We start from the raw sequence: 22,153 nt of genomic DNA, 5'->3' as shown, positions 1-22,153 counted from the left end.
TGTTGCCCCCAGGGACTTTGATGTAGTTGTGCTTGAGTGCAAAATCTCTGGCTGTAAAACAAAATGGGGTTCAAGAGAGATAGCTTAATATAAACTGACCAGTCTGGAGAGTAGTATTAAAGCTAGTTGTCCCTCCATGTTACCATGAATGTAGAATCCATGAGCTCCTTAGCACACACACACACGCACACCCCCGCACACACACGCACGCACACCCCGAGTCACAAACACGCAGTTGTCTTATGGTGACATTAAGAGCATTAAAAGCTTTTAAATATGCGCTTATATGCTCAACTGCTGTTAACTCTACTCATTTAAATACTGGCAAATTCAATATTTCAGCCCAAAAATATCTATAAACTATTATTTTAATTGTTTTACTTTGATGGCTTTCACCTTTTTACGTTTTATTATTTATTATGAATCACGGTAATAACGGTTGTGTTTTTTAATATTAAAACCTCGTTGAGCACCAGACAATTTCTGCTTTTACTGCTCAGTGAGGTGTTTGGTGTCACCTGCCGAATTTGCAATTTTGATAGTGACTCCAAATTATTTATTTATTTTTTTAATGAAATTTTGTGCCTTCATTTGTGAGTTACATTATTTTCATATTGCATTGACCAGCATTAGTTTGCAAAATGCTTCTTATTTTTTTAGCACTACGTAGTAGAAATGTGTAACAATGAAAAGTGCCCTTTTCCCAAAAAAGTACCGACTCATTGTTCAATTGGAGAAGAATCAGGCTAATGACATACAGTAGGCATGTAAGAAGCACTGTTCCATCGGGTGTGTGTCTGTGTGTGTGTCTGTGTGTGACAATGACGTGGACTTGCATATTGTGTGTGTGAGTGATGTGTGTGTGGGGGGGTTAAGACTGAGCCTTGCTTGTACAGCTGTGCCAGGCCTGCTGGCATGGGCTGCTGTTTTTTTGGCTCCAGCTCTTCCACCTACGCTGCGGGGGTGCTCAAGTAATAAACATCCTTAACATTGGTGATAAGTAACCCTCCACCTCCGATTCGGCATTGAGCCGATGGAGATGTCAAATGATTCATGTATTAATCATGAAAATTGGAAAGGAGAATATTGACACCTCTGATCTTTTTTGGCACATGCAGAGGAAGCGTACATGTGTGCAAGCTGGCCCAATAATGCTGCTCAGTGCTGTATTTATCAGACTGACACGTTTGTTTTTTATGCTTATTACTTTTTTGTATTCTGTGTGTGTGTGTGTGTGTGTGTGTGAATGCTGCAAAACACCTGTTTTGTATCCACAGCAGGGAAAACAAAAACAACTTTTCGTATTGTTATTTTCTCATCACTCATTTGAGGGCAATACTTTACCATGAATTTGTTATATTTTAAAAAAATTACACATTTCTATTGTTATTATAAAAACAATTTCTACGACAACACCAGAAGATACATAATTGCCAGTGGGTTGTGAAGATGGGAGCATTGCTCCTACTTGATTTTGTTTGAAGATGTGTGTCGATAAAAAAAATCTTCTTCTGCCATCCATTGGTAATTGTAAAAAAAAATAAATATGTAATTTGAATTTTTACAGACTGTTTTTATGCAGCTGTAAAATGTGACTATAAAACCCCAAATTAGTTTTTCTGCTCTGAAGATCGATGCATTGGTGCAAGCTTTCAAACGGCAATCAGCCAATAATCCGTTAACGAAACAGTTATGTGCAAAGGTCTCTAGCTTTTTTTTATTGTAGTAAAACATTAAATAATAACAAATGTACAGACAATTATTGTCAAATACAATATCAATTGGACCAGCTGGTTTGTTGTTTAAATGTGATAGGAGGTCACTTTATCCTTTTTTCTTTTTTGTGTGTATTTTATGGCTGCCTTCATAAAGTTGAGGAGTCTTTGTCATTTTAGCTCCTAACAGTTTACATCAAGGATGGGCAACTTAAACAATGAAATGTAACTGCAGGCCCACATTGGACCATGTTTCCTTAGTAAGTATATGACAAGAATGCAAGTTTAAATATGCACAAAATTTCATTTTTCATAATACATTTTTCAATCCCAGCCTTAACAACAAAGGGTTTGAATTTGAAAAAAAAAAAAAAAGACATATTCCGTACTTTGAATTTTTCCCCCAGTGCAAAGGGCTGGCATAAAAATACCATTCAAGGATGGCACAAAATTGCTAAACAGTAAACCAAGATTAAGTGCAAGAACTCCTTTTGAGTTTCATTCGTTCATCTCAGTCTTTTTCTTTTTTTTTTTTTTTTACATTATTGAGGTACTAAAAATCCAGAGTTGTCCATCCCTAGTGTAGATAGTGAATTCAAATAATGCTCCTCCTCTGTGGTTTAGTGTGGCTTGCTTAGCATTTTTTTCCTGCTCCTTACGTCGACCAGTTGAGCTTTAGCATCACTGCAGTTCTTTCTTGGGTTTGATTATGCGGAGGTGCGCCAAATCAAGTTGCTGTATGTAAAGACAACATCACACTGGTGTGAGGCACTACACAGAACTGGCGATGATAATAGATTAAAGAAATTATGTATACTTATAAAACTGAAATCAGTTAATGACATTGAAGCTGTCCTTCAGTGTCTCGGTTGTGTCACAGTCCTTAAGTTGTCTGCGTGCCGTTGCGCAGCAAATGAGATCGAGAGGAATATGATTGAAACAACCCCAGACCAGTTTGAGCGCGTTGGGAGGCTTTAATTGTAATCTTGCAATCAGCATCCATGACGTCACTTGAATTGGATGCAGTGGCTGAAAGTTGAAGGTGAAAGTTTCTAAAAGCCGTTGGGTCATCCATTGCGGAGTAACCTCGCATTCCATGTGGTGATCAATGGAAGGAATGGTACGAATTTCACTTCCCTTTAATGTTACTTTACTTTAGCACTGACTTTGACCAATCTACATTTCCAATCCGGTACACATTCTACACCGAGAGATATAATACAAATATCAGTCTGACGTACGAATACGATGGACATGGACTCTTGAAAAGTAGTGGAGGGACACGCAAGGGTGCCTGTTGAAAATCAACAATTGTAGATTTTTAAAAAATATATTTTTTATGACCACAGCGACTTCCTTTTACAAGGAATGCGTAGAATAACTCAATTAATTAACGTTTAAATTATATCTAAAATATACAGAGCGCAGTCTCATGGGGCAAGTAGTCTTAATGTCCACCAACGATTACGATATACGTTTTACTTCTTCCTATACATCTGTCATTCAAGTGAGTCCAGCATAGTGTCTCTTTGAGTTGAGCAGTGGTTCAGTAGTGTGACGAGAGCAGGTCCATATCAGCTGATGAAAAATGACCAAAAAGAGGTCAATCAAACAAGGCCTGGAGCAAAAAAAAAAAAAGACCAGTGGGTTTAAAAAAAAAATGACACTGAAAAAAGTCGAGCTGGTGGCATTTGTGGCGTCGTTCATCAGTTTGAGTTGATTACAGTCGAAGGTGGTGAAGTGAGCTGAGGATGCAGCTTCTGTAGCCATTTCCATCACAAAAAGGTCCGGCCTGCCTGTGGCTAAACAAAGAGCTGTATTTCGGTAGAGGCCGAGACCTGCCCACAGGATGTGAAAGTATTCTCTTATTTTGCCTGATAACATCTCCCTGGCAGTGGAGGTGAGCTGTTTTCATATTTAGCATATTTATGAAAATAAATCCACCTAATCCGAAGTAGAGGACCGACCTTATGCTCTGTAAATGTAGCTACGAGAACCCGATAGTGAGCACAGTAGTCGTTGCAACAACACCTCCTCACTTTGTGTGTGCGCGCTCTTTTATTTTCTCACCTGAAGCAGCCTCAGAGTTTTTTTGTGCATACTGGAGCCAGTGAGCAGTTGTTGCCGACAAATTGTTCAACTATATTCCGCTGTCACTGACAAAAGACTTCTGCTGCATGCGTGCTTCAAACTTAAATGCTTGCCTATATAGCTGTGTCTAATGAAGCCATGGTTAGCACATGTGAGTAGAGCGTGCAGTGATAGCCTCAAACTGAAGTGCTAATTGATGCTCAGGATATTTTTGGCATGTAAGACAAAGATGGATGACGGCGACGGAGAATATTTATTAGTCGGCTCCTCTTTTGAAGTGGCAATGTGTTACCGCTTAAAACCAACAGAAATGTATGTAAATTTAAAGGGCAGTGACAGAGCCTTTCAAGATCTGGAGCCATTCCTTTTAAATGACATCATTAAATGAGTTTGTGTTGTGCAGCTGCAAAACACGTTCTACATATGGGAGTTGTTGAGAGGCTGTCCGTGACTAGTTACCTCGCTAACATTTGACTTTTAGCATGGACTCTAAAAAGAGTGGACATAAAGTACAATATATGGATGGAGAAATTGGAACGTACTGCTTTCACACACACACACACACACACACACACACACCCCCACGTATATAAAATAGGTATATACATATATGGACACGCCTAGCTTTAGACACCATCAAATTTGAATTGTGAAAAGAGAGACTATGCCAGTTTTGAGTGTAACAAAATCCAACATGACACATTTTTGCCAAAAGGTTTTTTTTCAGTTCTTGTCATTTCTATTTTCTCCTTCAAGAGACAATTCACCACAAAGTGCTGAATGATTTGGAGCATAAGAATGTGATTAATATTGTTGTTTGTAGTCGTGCAGATTAGAAGTGTTCTTTACAATATATTGACGACGTTGAGGTACATGCGAGGGAATAGTGTACCTAATTATTTGGTAGTGTCTTCCAGTGGACGGAGTGTGGCTTGTTATTAATATGTAATTCCGAAGTGTAGGATTTGTGACCTTGTTATCACATTCCATTTGTATTCCAAGTGCGTTTTCCTCAGCTACCATGATTTGGTATGACTTACATATGTAACTATTACACTTTAGTGTTTTTCCTTGATTCGCATCTCGACTTCATACGCTATCTCAAGCGGTCGTTCAAAAGGTGCGACCTGAAATTGTTCTCGCTTTCTGAGTTTGTTTTGGGAATTAGATTCCCTTTGGTATTCAAAGTGGGAGCAGATAATTTTTTTTTTTTTAGTGAATGTTTCCTTGCACACGGCTTGACAGTCTCGTGGAGCTTCTTTCTTGTGTCTTTGGACTCCTTGAAAATTATTCACTGTAAGAAAATTTACCATCCTTCCCCCTTTTGCTTATCACTAAAAAGCAAACACATTAAACACACACAAGGTGTAACACAAGTGATTGCTGTATCTGCTGTCCAGCTGCGGATGATAAGACAGGCCATGAATGCAGAATGTGTTTCAATTATACTTGAATAATGTTGGGAAGGGCATATCTATTCGTCTTCTTTCAAGAAAATGCTAAAAGGGCCATATTTTTTTTTTTTTTGTCAATGCCGTTGTCGTCATTTAGCTGTGTTGCGGCAAGCAAAGTGAAGCAACTTCACTTTCATCATCTCATGAATTTAAATATGCGCTTGTCAACTTCTCTCTAAGCTTGAAACTGTCATTAGATCTGCCTTGGCTCCCGGGCTCTAAAATTGCCTGATTCATTTGTACAGGGAGCAGACCAGAGCCGGATTCACTAGAACCTTAGTTATTAAAATAGAGGGTTGGTGGGGTGAACTTGTTTGCATCACAATCCGCCTCGCTGTCCTGATGTTATGCTAATGACCACTGAGGAGATGTCAAAGTCCCACCAAAGCCGAGAGCTATGTCACCGAAACTGCTATAGGCAATCTAATGGTGCACCTTGAACTTTTCCGTGCTTTGCCCTTCATACCAACTTGCTGTGATTGGTTGTAAAAAAAAATATATTTATAAAACAACAAACAAACAAAAATACTATATATATATATATATGTAACTTTTTCCCTTTGTGTTATTGTTCTACTCATGTACTTTTCTTGAAGGAAAGAACAAAGCCAAATATAGCTTCATGAGGTTTAACAAGCTCCATTACCTGTCCGGGTGCTGTGATTTAGGGCTGACAGGTGATTGGATTTGGGAAATACGACACTCAGTGTGTGTGTACGTGCGTGCGTGTGACATGCGTGTGCTTGTCGGCGAGACACAGTGCCGTGTCGTGTTTTGGGTTGACATGCTGTTTCCCTTGCGGAATGAAGGCATTCATGCTGTCTTTGGGATTGAAAATAGATTCAGTGGTGGTGGGGCAGGGATTGTAACATGCCAAGCGGGAGCTGGCTATTGTAGATTCATGCCGCTGTTGAAAGAATTATTTGCTTATGTAATTGGTCTAATGAGTTTGCCTGTCTGCTGGATTTCGTCTACACTGAATGGATTAAGGCTATTATTGACCGCATTTAAAATCTTACAAGGTTTGCATGGTTCATGGGAGGTCTCAAGTCATCTTTTTGGTTGTCCCTTATTGTATGGTACAGTGTAAGATCTTCTTGCGTTGTTCTATTTAAGTGACGTAATTTGGCGTCCATTATATTGGCCGTTTGTCCTTGATCTGGGCTGCAGAAGGTTAAAAGCATCAATTAGACACCAAGTCACGGTTGGCCACATTATGGCCGAAGCCTTTAAGCTCAAAGAATTGGCACACTTCAAAAAACAGGGACACACAATGATTACTGCTTTACAAGCCGGTGTAATTTTATTTTATTTTTTGTATTTTGTATGTAGCGTTTAAAGATGATGATATGTTTTAGTGTAAGGATGAGGTGGATGTAGGCCAAAGGTGCAATTGAGTCGTTGTTGGCAGCAACGTTGTTAATGTACCTGATCATGTTTCCTTCTTCCTTCCTTCTTTTGCATTGTTTATTTTTTTTCATCACTTATTATTATTCACTCACTTCTTTTACAATGTGGTTGTCAAGTAAGAAAATTCAAATTAATAGCAGAACAGCCAGCATCACAGTTTTATTCAAAACAGTTACTGTTGAAAATAATATACAGTAGCTGTGGTTAAAATTTCTTTTCCACTTGCATTTTAATTAAACGGGTCAGGCACGTCTTGACATAATTAACTTTTGCGTGTATTAAATGAGAAATCAATCCCAAAATCCTCCCGTTTTTTTTTCCCATCTCAGGGGCGGCCATTTTGTCACTTGCTGTCAACTAAAAATGACATAACAGTTGCTCAGAGCTCAGGCAACAATCATGGCTTAGCTTCAGAAAACAGTTGAGCCATGATTGGTCGTCACCTGAGCCCTGAGCAACTGTGATGTCAGTTTCAGTAGACACCAAGTGACAAAATGGCCGCACCCTGAGGTCATATTCTACAAACGCAATATTAATCAGATTGCCGTGTTAGGGGGGCTCATTTTAGCTCATAGGGGGAACATTTTGTAAGGATTTTTTTGGGTTGACTTCCCTTATTTAAGGTTTTATGGTATGTTATATCTGATTCAAGAATTTACAAAGACTTTAAGGTGGATTTTCAGTATCCACCATTATCTCTAACAATGGCATCGACAATGTCTTATTTTCACTTCCACTTTAACAGCATCATTATCTCAGTTACCTTGTTCATGTTTTGTGTCATTGTCCTCTATTTTAAAAAAATAATAATCCTGTTTAATACTGCCTGCCGATCACAGTGCATTATTGATGCCGGGGCCCTTAATAGAAAGACGGAGCAGTGTTTTAACCACGCAGCTGCTCATTTTGAAAGAGGGAGGGGGTTACAGGGTCACACAAGCTGCTTACTGGTGCACATCCGTGTAAACACAGCAGCATTATTATTGTACACTAAAACCACGCTTCATATATCCAAAGGGCTTGCTTCCTTTTTGGCAAACAAACATGGACATAAACAAATAATCACACAGATTTTCGGTGAGGCTTAGAACAGTGAGCAGTTATGACCTCAGTGTTTGTTAGGCGTTCTCGCTGGTCACAGCTGCCCTGCTTGCACAAAAGGTGGGATTGTGGCCATTTTTTTCCCAATTGGATATAATTATTTCTAAGTTTCATGATCTATCACTGTACGTGTGATGGGCTGTGGGGGAACAGGACTGTGGTCCTCCTGTCACTCAATAAATGTTTGACTAGTTTTCTGTCAACAACAACTTCTGTAATCCATCTCTTGTGCAAAAACATGTAAATGAGACATTTATTCACATGCACAGTGGGCTCACATGCTCTCCCTGACCCGCACTCATGTACACATTTAACATTATTGTCATGTAGAGTTATTCCATGCCAGGCAAGAATTGAAACGCCCATTACGTACTGTCATGTTACCACCCAATCGTACCCCTCCACCCCCTCTCGGACCGCCCCACCGTTGTATTATGACAATCCCGTGTTGTTTACGGTGGCTGCCAGGAATATATAGTAATCTGAGCCTTATCGAATGACATGAGACTCAGTTGCTTAAATTACATACATTTTCTGCTTTGGGATTCTGTAGTGCAGGCATGTCCAGCTCTGGTCAGGGAGGCCCGCTGTCCTGCGTGTTTTATACCTTTCCCTATTCTAACACACCTGAGTGAAATGATCAGCTAATCAGTGAACTCTGAAGTAGACTGGTAACGATCATTTGCATCAGGTGTGTTCATTTGGTCTCATTCCCCAATTTGTTTGGATTAATTTAGACATGGCCAAGTGGGTCCCACTGTGAATGTTACTTTTACGGTGTCCTAATGTACTCTCTGATCAACAAACCGGCAGGGCATTTATTTGCACATTCTAATTGGATTGGATTTCTGGCCTGTGGGGTTCGCTATATAGGCATTGCATATATTCTGGTTATTTCAAGGTGAATCATGTCTGGTCAAGGATTTATTGGACTTGATTGGCAGCTCGTATCAGCGTGAAATGTCCATTTCTATTCCTGATCTTCCTATTTTTCGTACTGTATTAATGTCATCCTAATAATTCCCAAGCACAGGGAACATTTGGCAAAGACACAGTTTAATGGTCCTGGCAGAATCATTCTTATCTCACCAGAGCTGAAAGAATAGTTTTGTGTTATCAGCAAGTGGAAATGACATTTTGAAATTCCCTTCCAGATAATCCACTTCAGTTGCCAGTAAAACATCAAAATTACAACTCAGATTTATGGAACCTGTATTACAATTTTGTTGCCGTGTCGAATCATTTTGCAATAATCCCTATGGACGGACAGGTATAGGTTTCTTACGGCACTAATAGGATTTTCAGTGCATTGCTGAAGTGATTATGAAGCTATGGATGTCGTGTATACCTGTATATTTTCAGGCCGAGAGCAATACAACCGAATCACAGTGCAATCATTTCCACATTTTATTTATTTGCCGCTATTTTGTCCACTAAACCATACCTGGAATGGATCAACGTTTTATGTTTGATAAGCAAAGATGTTCCAGTTTAGTCGCCATGCAACCAATAAGTTGTATTATTCCAACCGATGGCTCATGATTGCTTTTTTTTCATAGCCATATGTCCTGATCAGTGGGGAGCACAGCTCATCGATGAATTGAGTGGCTCATAAAAATGATGAATGGTGCAAACACGAAAGCAATGAGCCCGACAAGCACCATGCTGCTGTCACAGGCTCTGAAATTGTTTTTGTCTTTGAAAGTGATGTTTGTATAGCAGCAAAATGATCATTTGCTTTAGCTAAGACAGTATCGGAAAATATCGACCGTAATGATTTGGATCAGCCATTACTCTCCTTATACTTTGGGAACGCTTCAAGTGAAAACTCTTCTTTTGTCTTCTACTTTCTTTTGTTTTTTCCTTCCTTTATGGAGTCCCACCTTCCACCCCTCTATTGTTTCAAACAATTCCTCCCACCCTACACCCCACTCTGATCTGTCCTGTTGTACTACGTGCAAGTCTGACCTGATATTCCCCTTGCGTGATCTCTGGTCAGGGCCGTTGTTTGGGGTGGGGTGAGGAGGCACCAGCAGTCACACAGCGTTTGGCTGGATGTCATTCCTGGGCTGCTCTCAATCATTCCCTGAGCAGAAGGGGTCAACGCCTGATTCCTCTCTGTCCCATATCGGGCTCAGTGGGGCTCCAGACTCTCAATCTGATCAACCGTCCAATCTCGTTTCTCTGGAGTGCAAATTTTCTGATTTTAGCTTTCCAAATTGTACTTGCACATCTTCACCCAAGGAAAAGCACAAACACAATCTCTTCTGGGGGGGAAGTATTTTCCTTCTGCAGCAGTGACTGTGTGTTAGGCATCTTAGCTCGGAGTCCCCGGGTAGTTTAGTTCTTCCGAGGTCGGAGATGAGAGGGGGTCTTACTGTATGTATGAATTCAAGTTTGAGCACGCCATTGGGAAGAACCAATAGAAACGACCTTCCTATTCAACACGTGGTGGTCTGTTGGCTCTGATTTACATTTGAGTGAATGTCCAGGCCTGTATTTCACCTATTTTGCATCCCTGTGATGTTCGCTGACAATTAACATCCCAACTCTTTCTTGAGGTTTGTTGAAAGCTGAAGGGCTAATTCAAGGGTCAAGCAAGACTTGCAAGCTGTCAATCTTTTTATTGTAACTCCAGTCCCCTCCCCCACTCAAGTCTTTTTATTCTCAGACACCCCTAACCCCCCTTCTCCCTCCCAGACCTCTTTTAATAGAAAAGCCCAACTCTTCCCCTATTCTCCTGTGGCCTTCTAACAGCCCAAGAGGGACAACCAAAAGCTTTGTCTTGGAGAAGCCATGCATTCTTTCACATCTGCCTCTTGTTTTCAGAGCCCACCCCCACCCCTCCAATTCAAATTTCAAACTGCCCTTTTCTATCAGCCCTCCTCCTGTCTCTTCTAATCACCCCTTTCCTCTTAGCTGCTAAGCTCCCATTTTGCACTTAAATGCAACTGATTTGTTTTGAAACAGTCTGTCATACACCCCCCTGGAGCATCTTCATTTTCCAGGATACTGAGACATCTGCCCGTAACAACTACATACATAAAAAAGAATAAAAAACAAACAAAACAAAGAACACAAAAGCCCTATCAGTTTAACAACTGGCCAATTGGTGAGTCAATTATGCCTTTGGAATCAAGCCACTCTGCTCCTGTTGCCCTTCATCATCTGTCTGGCTTGAGTCTGTAGATGCAAACACCTGTTCTTAGATCACGGCGGTGCGGAGAGGGCTCGGCGCACGATCACGGGCGGTGTTACTGTTTAAAGGCATGGGAAGAGAAAAGCAAGCTCCAGCTGAGAGGGGAGACTTTGGCGCTTCTAATGAGGAGAATGCCAGTCAGACAGTGTCCCTCCGGTCTGCGCCTTTGGTGTCTTCTTATGTTGAACACTCACAGCATGAGACAAAATACATTAAGTACAAGACCGTTATAATCGATTTATAGAACAACCATGTACACGTACGAGGGAAGCCCACTGTGCATTTACCTCATGGCGGGGGACTTCATTGCCTTCGAGGCAAATCTGTTAAGAGACGTCTGTTTTTTGCACAGCCAGGAGATAATGACAGAAGAAAAAAAATACATATGCATCTATTAATAACTGGATACACCTTCAGACACAGGTAACCTGCCTTCGAAACTGTTAATTTGCTGCGCAGGTTTCTGAGGTTTGTTTGGATTGAAATACAGACACAGATGCGTAAAAGGATTAAAGTAAAGCATAGTTCTGTGTTGAAGGGAGGCAATGTGAATTGACAGAAGTCTTGCAAGTGTTCTCCTGATAACTCCAGACAAGTTTGAGGTTAAGCTTTTAATTCATCCCATTAATCTCAACCGAGCCAGGAAAATCTCTTTGTTGATATGCGTTTCCATTAAAATTAGAGGAGGGCAATACTGTGATGTAAACATCATAACCCATCTACCTCACTCAAGGTCGTGAGCCGGCGGGCATCGGTATTTCATATTGCACATGACATGTGAATGCTTATATGCCATAATAAGTTATTTGGGATTCCGTGCATGAACAAGAAGAGGTTGCAGGGTGAACTGGATGTTAGATTTTGGTAAAACTCACGTCTAGTATGTAAGTGATATAACACTTATTTCAAGTAATACTTTGTGTCTAATACAAAAAAGGTAGGTGGCCTTAAACATTTCCATCTTTACAACTTTTCAAATTCTTAATTCTTTCAGTGTGGAGGCTTCCTTTTGAAGGGGATAATCGTCGTGTTTCTGTATGTGCAAATAAGTAGTCTCAGCGGACATAACAGTCGATGCTAAGCCTGTGCGCATTTACAAGGATCTTAAAAGCCATTACGCTCTCTTTACAGCTTTATTGTACAGACAGCCTACACAGGGCCTCACCATACAGTAGAACATGCAAGGGGAATGGCACTCAGTCGAGCAAAGACCTTCACCAAGGTAGAACAATCTTTGTATCAGGACCAAATTGTGTAACCTTCATAGATACTCTGTTGTTATGTGACCACAAAATAAACAAAAATAAATAGCAGGTCAATATGATGCACGTCCACGGTTCCATGGCCGCTGAGCTGCACTTTTAACGGGTATGACAGCACAACGTAACAGTCCTTGGTTCCAGCAGTAGGATATTGGCACACTCGTGACTGCCCGAGATGTGTCTCTGTGGCAGACGAGTGGGCTTGATCTTTATTTTTTTCCCCCAGTTTTTGGACAAATTTAAATTAAATAAAAATCTTTACTATTAAGTGACTTAAATGATAATTTAAAATAACTTTAGAAAACCTAGGTCTTGTTTACAGTGATGTGTTGACACCTGGACTGACTGTGGGGAACATTTTTGCGGCGGTTGGGGGAGGGTTACTCGATTATATGATAGAAGAGAGGTTAGGATAAATGATTCCAAAGTAATTAGATAGTGAGGTAGTTTTTTTTTTTATCAGTCATCAGTTAATCAAAAAATATTGACATATTAATCGATTATTAAAAAATGGTTAGTAAGCCACTCTAAAATGGAAAAAATGTGCAGCTAATGGTACTGGAATCGGTATCAGCTGATCTCACTCGGGTAAAACCCTGATCAGAACACCCCTAGTAAACACATTCATATTTAGATTTATTTTATCTTTCCTCCTACTCCTTTTTAAACATGTAACTTAGGATGCGCGTGCAATCGCGAATAATGCACCAAAAATGAATTATTTGATTTTTAGGGTAATTGTATTATTATTCATCTTAAGTTTTGTTTTTATCATTCTTTATATCCAGTAAACCAAAGTCATTGGTCTATTCTCCATTCCACCATAACGTTTGCGTGAAACCATTTTGTTTGTTTGAGATTTTGCTAGTAAACTAAGAAAATGGCAAACTGAATTCTTCGACAGAGGCAGTTCGTTTTTTATAGTCTCTTAAAATTGTATTTAATTGTATGAAGCTTGGAAAAAATATGAAATCAAATCCATAAAATTATGTATTAATTAACTGCGCCTAAACATACAGTGATGTCGTGTCCCGTTTTCCCACTAACTTCAATTTAATGGCTATGGAATTAGAGGTCTCATGTGAGGCATACTGTCATATTAGATGAGGTGATTATGGTGGACTTAATTACAACTTTGTTGCCTAATGTGTGCATGCTGCATGTCGTCAAGCCGGTGAAGTACTCCGCTGTCTGGGAACTAGCGAACACAAAATAGATCAAACGCTCTACAGCCAGTGGATATTCTCCAGTGAGGGGAAGCAGAGTTTTACTGCTCTGGCTGCACGCGACAGGCAGAATGCCTCAGTTGAACATTCAGAGAAAGGTTGCAGGCACATAAAGAAGGACATGGCTGTTTTTGATTGGGCTAAAAAAAGATGAGGGGGAAAACAGTTTCTAATGGGGTCCTGTGTGCTTCGTTGCCTAAGTGATGCCACATCCCTTGGTAAATGTGCTAATGGTTCATGGAACGGAGAGGACGGAGTTGAACCCAGCAATGTAAACAGGCGGACAAAAGGCAGCCGTGAGTAGTGTGAAACGCCTGCCTGGACGTGCAGGTAGGCATTAGATTTCACCCGGCGCAGTCCCACTAGTGTATCCATGACTTGGGAGGAGGCCATTTGCTTTTGTAGCGAAAGAGAGCAAAAACAAACATTTCAACAAAGTCCTACTAGTGGGACAGGTATGGATGAAGTGGGGAGACTGGAATCCTGCTTGGGAATGATGGGAGTGAAAGGGTGGGGATGCAGAGATAACTTTGTGGTCAGTCACAACAGAGTGTGTTGACCATTTGCTCTCAAGTGTTTATTTGTTTGCCGGCGCCTCCGGGGTGGAAAAGGCAGTTTTACTCCTTAACTTGCGGCTAGAATATCTGAAGCAGATAATAGCGGGAAATACTCACTCGTGTAAGTCATACATTGGCCCTTTGTGATTATAATGTAGACGTTTAACTGGTTCTGTGGGCTTTAAATATAATGTCACTATTTCACTAGGCAGAAGACGTCGGAAAACATGTTGGATCATGTGCACTGAGCCGTATGATTTTTGCATTTAACGCTGCCGTCGGTTGATTTACTATTTCTCATGCATGCGGATGCAGACAGCAATTCAGCTCACAGTTGGCCGCTGTCTTTTCCTTTTTGAGCGTTTTCACTCTGAGCCCGTGTCAACTTTCTGTCGGCACGCGAGAGTCTATTCCACATCTGAGATAAATCAACACCACTTTCAAATCTTTAAGATATGGATCATGTTTTCCTGGGTGGTAGGCACGGCTTATGATTTATAGATGGGTGTATTGGAAAATATAATACTGGAATTTGATCAAGGGTTGAGAAGTTGCAGCGCCCTTCTCCGATACGTCACCGTGGAGTTGCACAAGGGCGGGCTCTTTCTGCTTGACAGTATCGGTTGCACCCGGTTCCTGACAGTTAGCTGGTCCCGCTTCCAAATGCCGTTAAAGGATTTTCCCTTCTCACGATTATTGAATTCATGCGCTTATTTCGGCATTCCGTGTGGTTTTGCCGCATTTCCCTGACTACCATTTGACCGCTGAACTCTCAATGTGTTTCCCCCACAGGTGAGAGGATCAATGATGACCATCTCTAAGAGAGTTTGGATTGAACTTTTTTAATCACAAGCCTTTTGTCACGTCACAAAAACCTGCGAGAGACCACCAACGCTTGGCGCCATGTGGAAACTACACATCTTGTGCTGGTTTATCATCACGCTGGCCCAAGTCCACTCCATTGAGGGTGAGTGCACATGAAACTCTTTGCGCCTGTAAAAACACACCTCCACTGTTTTCATACCACCATTTTACGGCATCCTGTGAATGAGTGTTTCAGGCTCACTGACAGTCAGGCACTCAGTGGGGAATTTTCTTTCTTATAGACTTATTTAGGAATTCTCGAATGAGCAATGAAAATGTAACGCTCACGCTGCTCCGCTGAGGTCCCACAGTGCATGTCTAAGTAATGTGGCTCTGAGGACCATAGGCTCAGGCGGATGGGGATGATCGGGAGCGCTTTCATTAGTGGGTATATCTCAGACAAATTGTGATTTGCCAGAGATTTTCTGCATGAGAGCGCCAGTTGTTCCCAGTGGCATCAGAGCTGGATGCTTTGAGAAATTTGGGGCTAAAGCGTTCTGTGTTATGGCCAGCGCTTACAGATTTCACACCTCAAAAACGATGTTTTAATCATGGTGCATTTTAGCTTTGATTTAATGAGTGTATCCTAACAGCCGTGTTTAACTGCATATCATAAACACTTTTCCTTTACTTATTCGTCTTTAATCACTGCTGTAGTGGTGCACTACTTTTGGTAATTGCTGATTGCTTTAAATATTGGTTTCTTTTTAGTGTAGTATATCAGAAGAGCTAATATATTTTTTTTTTCTTTGGTGCCAATTGTTGTTGCCCTTGCTCAGACCTGGGTTCTATAATTGAAGATTATTGAAATAAGTTGACAAATTAATGATCGATATAGTTTATCACACTAGTAACCTGTCTTTATAGTGTATGATTTCTTTTTTTTGCCTGTGTCTTCCGGATTGGATTTTTACAGTCACGCAAGAAGCGGAGTGTGTGGCTCCTTTCAGCTTCAGTGGGTTTGTCAAACATTGAGAAGCAGAATTTCATCAATGCTGGCAACATACATCATCTCACGTTTCACGTCATGCGGCGATAAGAGTTTGCAATTTTCCCGGCTTATAATGTGACTACAGCTTGAGCAAACGGAGATTGTTGGAAATCCCAGAGAGCTTTCACCTCTTACCTGGCGCTATATAGATTTTGAATTTGTTGTAGTGTTAGGATACTGTAAGGCCACGTGTATACATAAAGAAATACACGATCATGATGATCAATTTCACACAGCAATGTTACTGTGCTTTAATATGTATTACATGACATGTGAACAAGTTTAGAAAATTTAGAGAAATTCGGGCACCTCATTAAAAAATTAGATTTGAAAAAAAAATTCATTCAATGAGTATTAATGTTCCCCATCATCAATAAAGTGAATTTCGTCATATGTTCCTTCCTTATGAAAATGCATTTGCAAAAACAAACTCGCTAACAAACTATTATTAAAAGTAACATTTTCAAAGTTGGATCACCAACACACTTTTAAAAGGCAAAAAACAGAAAAAGAAAAAAGTAGCCTCTGCTAACCTAATGTTTGTCTTATTTTAATAAGTGAAGCTTGTTTAATGTACGTGTGGCCGTAACCCCTAAATAAAAATATGCAAAAGCTATTAAATTACGCACACTCGGTTTGGCTATTGATAATATTTGTCATTTATGTTAGTTTGCATTTCCTCCCCCCTCGTGTCACTTCCCATTTCCCATCTCAGCAGCAGAGATCAGCTCCGAAACAGTTCATTACAAACAATATCCCCAAGTCCACACGCTTCATTTAACTGCGTCTATGCCTAATATCTTTTTAATGCATTTTTATAATTGAATTAAATGAGTTAGTGAAATGTTGTAAATAGTTTAAAGTTTGTATTCGGAAGGAAGAGCGCCCACACATACAACATTATTCCTTTTGCTAAAGGGGATTGTGTTGTGACCTCAATTACAATGTTGTGTAGCTCTCATCCTCCACAACCAGCAGATTCTTTTGGACTGCGGTCCACGTGTATACATGTCTTTCATCTATATTTGCACAGCTGGGTCACTGTCATCCCAAGGCTTTCATCCTATATTCCTGCTTTTTTTTCCCTCACCACCTTATCTATGAAAGAAAATGTGTGTGTATAGACTATACAGTACAGAGCTAACGGGCACGTGAAAAGCATTTGTTTCAGAGAAGTCTTGCACAGGAGGTGGATTTAACATGTCTTTTCATTTTATGGGATTGAATTTATATTGCACTTTGGTTAAAATTACAAAAGAACATTTGAAATACAATGTGAATGAGTTAATTATTTTTTGTGTTGTATGTCAATATAACTCCAATAGCAGCACATTCTTTGAAATTTAAAACATGCAATTTTGCCCTACAGGTTTAAGGAGAACCCACTATGACCAGAAGTCTCTTTTTCTCTTGTCATTTCCACTCTTTGGAAACTCCAGATAGTGCCAGAATTTCATTACCACAGTCAGCATGTATTCTCGAGCTTTGCTATGACTTGTGTTTCAGGGCACCCTGCACCGTCTGATTGTACAGTCATTGGCTGGATATTTTTTTTTTTGTCACTATTCATGCAGTCGTTGGGTGGTCTTCATACAATTCTAAAGGAACCACTTAGAGCTCGACTGAAACGGCATTGTCAAGCAGGACATTCGGATATTGATTTTAGACTGCATATCAGCAAGTATTCATCATGCTGTGAGGTCATAGAGTAATAGGATGCATTTATTACTTAAGAGTACCCCACATTATCATTTCTATTCACAACTGTTGGATTTGATTTTCGCACAGCATCTTAGCAACATTTCAAATTTGGGACTCAAAAGTTTTCAGGGTAAGATGACCTACACTGTCCACTGAATGTTTATCTATGCGGTCAGTAGTGACGGACGAGCTATCACGGTTTCTTATTGCTCTGGGATTTAGACTTATTGCTTTTATATCTCCTAAAAAGCCTTTAGCACAAACTAGGGGTGTGAAGTTGACATAGGCGTTTACCAGACAGATAGGGTCTCACAAAGGACATTGTGGGAGGGGTCAATGTCTTTGTATCTCAGGCTCGACCCATACTTCGCTCTCAAAGTCAATATTTATCAATAGCACTGAATTTGACATTCTCAAGCTGTCAAGTGTCACACCAACCCGTTGGGCTACATTTTGATAAACTCAACTCAGAAAAAAACATCCATTAATTGTCTCATAAGGATAATCAAACTTGATAAAAACAACAACAAAACGAAAATACTCCTTTTTAAATATTACGGAACTTTTATTCTGAGTCAATTCTACATTCCACCCCTTTATAATAGCTTCCCTCTTGATGGTGGGAATCAATTTCGAAAACAATAGATCACAATTGTAATTGCCCTTTTTTATTTTATCACACAATAAAACTTTAAGTCTTTATAGAGTGCTTGGTGTACAGCCCTCGTTTTATTAGTTTCTCATACGAAGTGAAGTCTTCAGAAAATACTGTTGACACGCATCAGTGTCTCATTAGTATCGCCTTAATTGCACTGGTGGTATACAATTATTGATGCTGTCAGATAAAATGTTATATCCCAATATATGTAATTTCATTCCATAATGATTTTATATACATATATGGTATAATCTTAATTGCAAAGTGTAAGGAACACAGAGACACTCGTTGTTCTAGTGTGCCTGTGATGGTCAAAAGGAAAAATATATATCGTTTCATCCTTTTGTCGTGAGGTACCCTTTAGTTTAAATCGTTTACATTTTCACGTTCAGGGTTGCGCACGGCACACTAACAATTTTGACACGAGTACATATTGTCTGTCTCAAATGTCACTCAACTTTGGTATCTCTCTAACTGCAGGATCATTTCCATTGTCCTGCTGGGTTCCTCTGTGACCATTACCATGGCAACCTGAACACATTTCGCTGAGTGTGTGATTCACAAAGAAATCCTGTAATGTTTTCAATAACGTGTAATTCAGTGATGATTTTCTTCCGTAACACATGATTAAACCGTCTTCCAAGTCTTCCCGTGTTATTTAGTCAGCCTGAGAGGATTTGTCGGCATCAGCAAGTGAATAACAATTCACACTTAGCATCAGCAGTGCACTCTCCTCAAAGGCTTTGAATACGATTGTTCGAATTACAGTGAGTGGGGCAATGTTTCTGTGTCAAGGAGAAGTGGGGACGGCGAGATGTCAGGCGCACAGCTGAGGATCAATCAAGACAAAATGCTCTCGTTTTTTTTTGCTCCTGGTGTCGCTAACTTTGGCACTTCTAACAGCGAACAATCCGAAACATGTGAGCGGCAGATAAATACCATTCCGGTTTTAAAAGCTATAAACAATACAAATAGGATTTGTGTATAGAAAACTCTCGTGACCTAGGTCACAGTGGATAATTGTTTTTTTTTAGTTTTCATTCCATTGCGATGTGGCTTTTGCCGGTTATGTCTCTGACTAGAAGGGCATGTAAATACTATGCTATGATTTAAAAGCTGTCTCAGAGATCAGACTTTTAGGAGAAAGTTTTTTTCCTCCACCATCCCTTGCACCAACTCTAGTTTCTTGTCACAGCTTGATTTGTTTGAAGTACTTGAAATTTCTCAAGGGCAATCGAGAAGGGCACCTTTAAAAGTCCTCTTTTTTGGATCACGTGAAAGCAAAGGAGAAGAGGCTTTAAACCTTAATCTCAAAGTGAATAGAGTGAAATGGACAATCAGGGTGTTCCAAAATGTAATTACTGGAAGTAAAAGCTGAGGTCTTAATACGAGCCAGAACCTGTAAGAACACCATCTTGCGCCACCCACTGCCGTGCCACAATTTTCTCTGGGTTGTTATATCTGCTGGCTTCAAGCAAACTTGAAATTGATCATAAAATGAGCTCCAAATATATTATATACAACTAAGGCGATTTCATTAAAACAAAGGCCAAAATATATCCCAAACCAGTCAATACGCCCCCTTTAGGAGAGGCTGTATGTGTTCTGTTACTCTGCAAAGTGTTTCCAACGGGTGATTTCTTCTCAGCAAAACAAATTGCTCTATTAGTTGAACCTCAGGCATTTTCTGTTAATTACAAAAGAAACGAAAGGAACTTCTAAGAGCTTAGTTCCCTCACCGTATAAGTACTAGGGCTGAACAAATTATCATTTTTGGACCGAAATTGCGATCTCAGACAATGTAGTCCTGGAAATAAATTATTTCGCTGCTGCTTTAATGCAAGGCGCCAAGCTATCTTGCACTGTAGCTCTACGGTCTTTATTTGTACTACATGTAAGGCCAAGCTCAGTGGCAGCATTGAGCTGCGTGGTGCGCATCATCTCTTCTGTGGTGACAGAACTACCTCGCTAACAAGTAGCTTTTTCACTGAGGCGAACGAGGAGTCGCTAAACGCACTAAAGACAGAACCAGTGAAGACCCCAAATAAGTGCTTAGGTATACAGTTGACTTTGTTAAGATGGGCACAAACATCGGCATCGTTCAAATCTTAAATCTATATTTTTTTTCTTCGGCGGATCCACTCACAAACATAATTTTACATGTAATTACATTGAACAGTTTTGGTCATATTGTGTGTGGTCTGCTCCAATAATCTCAGCACAGAGCACCACATAAAGATTCTCTTCCACCACCGATGTCCTCAGAGGCAGAAATCTCGCATGATCACAAGTGATCTCTCAAAAACAAAGAAGAGGAGAAGCTGAGCTCACGGTTTTATTTCAATATTAACCAAGTCTTTCCGTAAAGGACAGTGGGTCTCACTTATCAAAAATGCATATGCACAAAACAGGCTCTGAAGGATGCATACACAATTTCCTGCGCAAAGTGTGGAGCTTATTTAAAAAAAAAAAAAGATAAATAAATCACGGGGAACAGTGCACGTGTGTACAGCGGCTGGACTTATTAATGCTAAGTAGGCACAAAACAGGGCTTGCATTAAGTACATGACCCTCTCCCAAAAGAATTGATAAAAAAGTGCACACATGTATGGAAGCTTTAACCCATCCTTACACACATTTTGGGGACAAGAAAATTCTGCAATGCAGTCACTGAGGTGGTGAATTGAAGGTCATCTCTGACACACGTCCAGTTTCACTTCGTATCATACGTTCAATGTGCGTATTATATTAATAGATTTTGTACTTTTTCTGAACAACTTTGTTTTTAATGTTTAGCTTGTCTTTTTTTAAAGACACTGCTCATGCTTTTTAAAGTTCCCATCTGGGATAAATGAAAATGTTTTTATTGCAAAATCACATATTGGTGGAATGTGATGTGGAGGAGGGAAGGCGGGTCGGCGGAGGGGGGGGCTGGGCAGCTTCCTTCAAGCTTGGCATTTATCACTCACAACTCGAGAGGAATAAACAAAGGACACATAACCACTATTTTCTTTTAGCATTGCTTTTTCACGAGTTGTTTTTTGTAGTCAATAAAAGACTGAACAGAGCTTCAATTTCTGGATCATCTCAGGCGTTTCAAGTTGTGACAATACGTCACTCTAAAAAAAACCTTAAATGCATCAACTGGGAAATATGTACATGCACATGGGTTGCACATCATTAAAAAGTGGTTAACTAGCAAAATTTTCTTCTCTTTTCCTTTAAAATATGTAAGTAATATAAGTCCGTCATCTGCAAGCGATCACGTCAGAACCCAGGGTGGTCTTCCAACCATCCATCAACACATTTGCTGCATCGCTAAAGCTTTTGGACCAATTGAAAATCCATTCGCTTGTCGTACAAGCTGCTAGCTAGTGCTGAGATAATTTGAATTTTCATGTCCTCTCCAAACTCCCTTTGTATGCCACTGTGGCAGCATGAACGGCCAATTCGCTACTCAAGTCACTTCACCACCAATTCTTGCATAGCCCTAGTAAAGACTAAGACAAGTAGCTGGTTCAGTGTGGAATTCAAGTGGTAATGCGCTCGATATTCATGCAAAAAAATAATCTTTACAGTGGATTCTGCAGTACTGCGTGAATGCTGATCATTTTAATGCTAACCGTTTTGTTCATATATCGTTGACATCTAAAGTGACTGGTGATTTTGCCTCAGGTCTGCAGACCAGACGCCGGTCCTTCTCCTTGGAATGACCTCGCGCTAAATGTTCGGCAAGCCCCCTCGCTTCCCACCTTTAAAGCTCGTCTTAAAATTCATTTGTATTCGTTGGCTTTTGACTCAGCATGAAACTTGGTTTTTGGTTTTACTGGTTTTGTGCTTTTTCACGTCTCGTTATTCATTAGTTTTATTGTTTGTTCTTCTGTGACTTACTTTTGCTCCATATACAGCACTTTGCAGACAGTG

The 22,153-nt window shown here is 40.1% G+C and overlaps 1 protein-coding gene across 18 annotated transcripts in view; it reads left to right on the top strand.

The window, feature by feature from the left end:
* Positions 1-22,153, top strand: part of adgrl2a (adhesion G protein-coupled receptor L2a) — a 113,475-nt gene that overhangs the window by 6,173 nt on the left and 85,149 nt on the right. For 17 of the 18 annotated variants that reach the window (XM_088312509.1, XM_088312506.1, XM_088312503.1 and 14 more), the window contains exon 2: positions 14,808-14,982. In XM_088312509.1, the coding sequence (XP_088168635.1) occupies positions 14,919-14,982 (64 nt within the window). In that variant the 5' untranslated portion in view covers positions 14,808-14,918. Of the gene's footprint in view, positions 1-14,807; positions 14,983-22,153 lie in introns of those variants that run through there. The other variant, XM_088312519.1, reaches the window with a different exon arrangement.

This window comes from Idiotropiscis lumnitzeri, chromosome 13 (genome assembly GCF_059441095.1).
Source record: "Idiotropiscis lumnitzeri isolate Australia: NSW breed Sydney's pygmy pipehorse chromosome 13, RoL_Ilum_1.0, whole genome shotgun sequence".
Taxonomy (NCBI): Eukaryota; Metazoa; Chordata; class Actinopteri; order Syngnathiformes; family Syngnathidae; genus Idiotropiscis; species Idiotropiscis lumnitzeri.
The sequence above is the reverse complement of the archived record's forward strand: the minus strand, read 5'-3'. Positions and strand labels throughout refer to the sequence as shown.